The sequence below is a fragment of the Triticum aestivum genome, chromosome 2A (genome assembly GCF_018294505.1).
Source record: "Triticum aestivum cultivar Chinese Spring chromosome 2A, IWGSC CS RefSeq v2.1, whole genome shotgun sequence".
Lineage (NCBI taxonomy): Eukaryota > Viridiplantae > Streptophyta > Magnoliopsida > Poales > Poaceae > Triticum > Triticum aestivum.
In genome coordinates, this window is record NC_057797.1 from 169937155 (window position 1) to 169942531 (window position 5377).

General features: G+C 37.5%; 1 protein-coding gene across 1 annotated transcript in view; it reads right to left on the reverse strand.

Annotated features, from left to right (window-relative positions):
- Positions 1-399: 399 nt before the first annotated feature.
- Positions 400-5377, reverse strand: part of LOC123188176 (aspartic proteinase 36) — an 8925-nt gene continuing 3947 nt past the window's right edge. The window contains exons 5-12 of the mRNA XM_044600216.1: positions 4640-4722; positions 4438-4534; positions 4261-4333; positions 2531-2716; positions 2122-2243; positions 1853-1954; positions 1671-1771; positions 400-935 (exon numbers count right to left, since the gene is read on the reverse strand). Of these exons, the coding sequence (XP_044456151.1) occupies positions 764-935; positions 1671-1771; positions 1853-1954; positions 2122-2243; positions 2531-2716; positions 4261-4333; positions 4438-4534; positions 4640-4722 (936 nt within the window). The 3' untranslated portion in view covers positions 400-763. The remainder of the gene's footprint in view (positions 936-1670; positions 1772-1852; positions 1955-2121; positions 2244-2530; positions 2717-4260; positions 4334-4437; positions 4535-4639; positions 4723-5377) is intronic.

The window sequence follows — 5377 nt, forward strand, 5'->3', positions numbered from 1 at the left end:
CCAATTTCCCTCACAGGCTCATGAGGCTGTATTGGTCAGAAGGATTGTGGCCAAGTACAATCTCTGCATGGAGGTGCATAGGAGAACTAGTAATTTTGTGAGAGGGTAGCCCTTGTATCTTTGGTGTGGTGTTGGCCCTAGCAATCAGCTTGTGATTGTTCTGGCGTCTAATGTGAGCATTTCCTCCTTCTATAAAGATATTGTGACAGAGTAGCACTTGTATCTTTGGTGGTGTTGGCCCTAGCAATCAGCTTGCAATTGTTCTGGCGTCTATTGTAAACATTTTCTCTTCTATAAAGATATGGTACGCATAAGCGATGCGTACTCTCGGAAAAAAAAATGAAGGTAACAGTTTTGTCAATTCTAGACAACTCTTAGTATGGAGTAGTATCCTCAAGCTGAAGCAAAAAAAGGTTTTCGGCTCTTATCAAATAGATATTACAACATTGCATCCACCAGTGTGATTTGTGTCTGGTCTATTCTATTTAATCTACATTACATGAACAAAACCTTCTTCTACAGTAAGCCTCAAGAGGGAGCTCTTGATCTGAATTGCTAGATAGTTTATGAACTAATTCTCTAAGTTTTGAACCAACAAGTCATGTCATCATGTGCTTCTTCTGTAAGCTAGATGCTTTGTGTTACATACAAAGGAAAAGGGCTACTCCAACAGCAGATGTGTACCGCCGCAATATGGTAGCCCACATAATAGTATCCCTACCAAAGAATTACCTATTTGTTGCCCAGTCAAAGAGCTCCAATATTATAGCGGTTGGAGTTCTTGCTCAGGCCCCACTGAGCCCACAGGTCTATATGCAGCTTGACCTCTAAATTTCTTTCTCCAGAGATACAGTCCTAAAAAGGCCGATAAAGACAGGAAAACAACTAGCAAGACTCCAACCAGTATGGAGACAACATGTTCCTGCAACCATGACCTGTAACAAATTATGATGCAATGTCAAATGTCTGCAAGACAATAGAATGTAAATCATATAGCACCATCAAAACACAATTCAAGGAAATCGCTTCATATAGAATGTAAATGAAGACGAAAGATACTATTCGGGAACACATAAAATGAAAATGTAGATGTAGTACAAAATATCGCCATTAGGCTTGTTTGAAAGAGGGGTTTCTTGGTCAAAAATTGGTATTTAGTTCAAATTAACTTAAATATCGGAACTTCACAGACAAATACCATTCTTGCAAACAGCCCCACAGGATATTCCTTAAATAAGCAGTGCCAATGGACAATGGTATTTGGCAATCCTCGGCAACTTTATATCTCTTTTCATATTCACCATTGCAGAACAATATTATGCACTAGAGCTTATCTTCCAAGACAAGAAGAATGACAATGGTACAGATTAATGTTATGATAGCTGCAATGTAGTACCAAATATTGAAGCCATTACAGACATTATCAAACGTTATTTTGTGACTTGTTAACTTCCATTATGTGTCCCGGTAAGGCGGTAACTTCCTTTTTGTATTTCTTGTGACCTTTTAAGCCACGATACATGTTAAAGAGATGTTGCATGGTCATTTCAGGTAAACATATTATATTTATTCTAAATGAACTAAACTTCTTCTGAATTAAGGGATGGCCGAATTAGAATATGTGAATATATATCGGGCAAGGTACGAATAGCACAAATGCATTTTCTCACCTTCTCGATACAGGTTGCTGCACATTCCACTCGAGTAACTGATAACTGCCAAGATGTTCAGGCAACTGAACATGATGTTGAGTCAGCCGATAAATGATACCCTATCATATATCAAAGCAAATGATTAATCATTTTGCAAAGAAGAAGAAAACTGAAATAGTCCACAAAAGAGTGGATGATACCATTGCTGTTGCATTAGACATAGAATTAGAAGATCCAGCTGGGAAAATGTCCCATCTGATTAGAGTAGAGTTTCCCTGCCCAGTAACATTCATAAGTCGTACCTATAAAAATAAAAGAGTAACTTCAGCCAAATCGCCATGAAGAACTATAAAATAGAGCAAAATCAAGTAAATTCCAAGAACAGTTGTTCTTACTCCTTCAAAAAGGAAGCATTCTGCAAACATAACTAGCATGATCATAGCATTGTCATACTATATTTTATCCTTACCTGACTGGAATCTATCTCCAGCTCTTTAGCCAACAGCTCAGCCAACTCATGTAGGTGAGGTTTCAGGTTTGGATACGTAACATTTATCGACATATAAACAGCGATGAGACCAACATCATATTCTGCAAGCAAAGAAATCACAGATATGATAAATCATGTGTACATACAATATCAAATAAACTGTGGATAGATAAAACCTTTAAAGAGGCAGGTTGAGAAACTGCCTCATTTATCACAAAATATAAAGCCCTATAAAATTTGGGACTTGAAAGCATCAAATAGCTTCCCAACCATGCAAGCAAAAAGATGATACTCCCAAATTACCACCTATGAGTCGACAAACAACTAATATACGTTCATCATTCAGCGAATAAGACGTGCAAAATAAACAGAGTAATAAGGCACAAACCTGGCAAACCACTTGGAGCAGGAGCTGGCGATAAATCTGCTTGTGAACCTGGATCACTTGAAGGAGCTGGTGAAGGAGCCCCACCACTCTGGAGTCTCTCCCACAACTCTGAACAGTTAGTTTTCCAAAATCCAATCTTTTCATTGTGGCGGTCATAGGTTACAAGGGTATTACGAACAACGATTCCTGACAGAGAACATTGTGTTAGCTATTCATAAGGGCAGGTTTCCAAATGAACGAAAACGAAGTATGTTATCATGTTCCTAACGATACAAATAAACAAAAATGTCTAAAAAATGGATGCACTTTCACTTATGAGTGAATCAAGATGCATATCACTCACTGTAGAAGAAAATGGTGACTAACATGAGAACATATAGCAGCTAAGTTCTATTATAACAGCTATTATTCCTGTCATTAGAGATATTTGTCCCATATTTTGTGTCAGTTTCAACCTCCGACGACCATTGCAGGAAGCTTCACCCATAGGGCGTAGGCTCAACTTCTGCATGTTCACTACATAAATCCATGGCTCCAAGTTCGCTGAAATCTGGAAGTGACACTGTCCTAGCTAGTTTCTGGTTTCCTTGTAAGCATAACAAGTTAAGAAGAATCGCATGTTCCCTTTCTTTGAGGAAACAGGGCTGGTTTGCCTTATTATTCACAAAAGGAGTTTTTATGATCACCAGATATGTTGCTACAAATTTCAGCTTGCATGAGTAGACTACTGAATGGACTGAAGTAGTTATGCCAAGAAAAGCTAGCATAAAAAAGCAGGTCAGATTGTAACGATTCAGATCAAGTCTTACCGAAATTGGATTTCCTTTCCGTGCCATATGTCGCTTAGACTTTACTATTTCCCCTTACCGCCCTTTCCTCTATTTGTTCGATAGGGTCTTCGTTTTATTCTAATTCTAAACCCATTGTCATCCACAGTTTCCCAAGTTATACAATTCCCCAAGTTAATCATTTAATTCTCGAATCGAATTTTCATCGCACACAAGTGTATAAGTAGTTAGAATACATGTGTTAATCATTTAATTCTCGAATCGAATTTTCATCGCACACAAGTGCATAAGTAGTTAGAATACATGTGTCATTTAGTTAATCATTTCATTATTCAGCATATACTGCTAATCATTTTTATGTCAAAGAAGAAAAGATCAGAATGGAAGTACTCTGTCTGTGTGTACAATAGGTGATGTCTGATTTAGTTACAACACTAACTTTGAACAGCACTGATCAGGAATATGATGGGAATCAAACAGCAATTTGATCTATTGTACCAAAATTGGATGGAGAAGTGATGTATGCATAGCAGTGCTTAGATAGTGTTACATATGGATGGCATCAAAATAATCATCTAATACAATTCCCCAAGTTTCAAATCAAATCCTCATCACACATAAGTGCATAAGCTGGTTATAGTACCTGTCTACCTGCCTTCTATTATTCAGCATACACTACTAATCATTTTCATGTCCAGGATGACAAAATCAGAAAGTGTTACAGATGGATGGCATAAAATGTTTTCCAGTTATGATCCTAATGCACGAACCTAGTAAGCACGTGTACTTTATAAGTCAATACGGAAATAGGAAATACATTGTTTAACTATCCAGTACCAAACTAGCAATATGGGTGGATAAACTGCACAGTAATTTGTCCAAGAGGACCAACAGCAAAGTGCACGATGTTCTTGAAACTACTACTAGAGTTTAGTGCCTTACCACCTAATAGAGTTGTTGGATCTTTCCCATTTTGGAACACACCCAGGCAATAAGCCCCTTCGACTTTGGAGTGCTTTATTTCAAAATTGGAGACACAGCATCAGCGGACAGCGACAACAGGCAAAGTAAACAAATGCTGCCTTAATTGGATTAAAATATTATAACTTCATGATTTACCCGGAATAAATAATTTTCAGGTGAAAGTGAGAGCTTCTGTCCATTTCCAAATACCATGTCAACCTTTGGAAATACCTCTGATAACTGGGAGACGTTCCTGGAAGTAAAGTGATGCATATTACAGCTCCATATGAATGTTGCTGAGAACATCAGAAGAATTGCTAACGAAAATAAATAATTGTTATGATCATCCGGAAGTCACCTTCCAGCACCCGCAAAGCAGATGTCCTTGTAATTTGGGTCAGGTCCACGGATTTTCTTGAGGGGATGGACCTTGCTTGTCACCTATTGATTAAGAATATAATCATTACATCATGTTTTACCAAGAGTGGAACAAACAGTTGGTTGTTTCCGAAACTGTTAACGTAGGACCAAAAATAGAAAACTGCTTGCATGAGGTAAGAAACAAGATGAAAACACAAGGTGCACAAGTGCACATGTGTTCATTGTACTCCCTCCGGTCCTTTTTAGTCCGCGTATTAGATTTGTGTTAAGTCAAACTATACAAAGTTTGACCAAATATATATTAAAATATATCAACATATACAATACCAAATATATATTCCATGAAACTACATTTCATAATAAATCTAAAAACATTGATTTGGCATTGTGAGTGTTGATACCTTTTCCTATAAGTTTCCATTATATGCAGACTAAAAAGGACCGGAGGGAGTAATTGTTAGAATTAATCTTGTCGTTATCTTAAACATATGCAAGTCCAGCTATATCATAGTATGCAAGGAAGTTAGATTACTAGTTATCTTAGTATGCAAGGAAGCTACCTACTTCTGAGCTGTATTAGTCAAGGTCAGTTCATGTAGCCTATAAATAGGTATGCCATCTTTGTAAGGTAAGCTAGTAGTGCATCAATAAGAGAAATGGCTTTGGCTGTGTGAGAAAGCAAGTCACCAAAACAGCCTGTGTACTTCTGTATGTT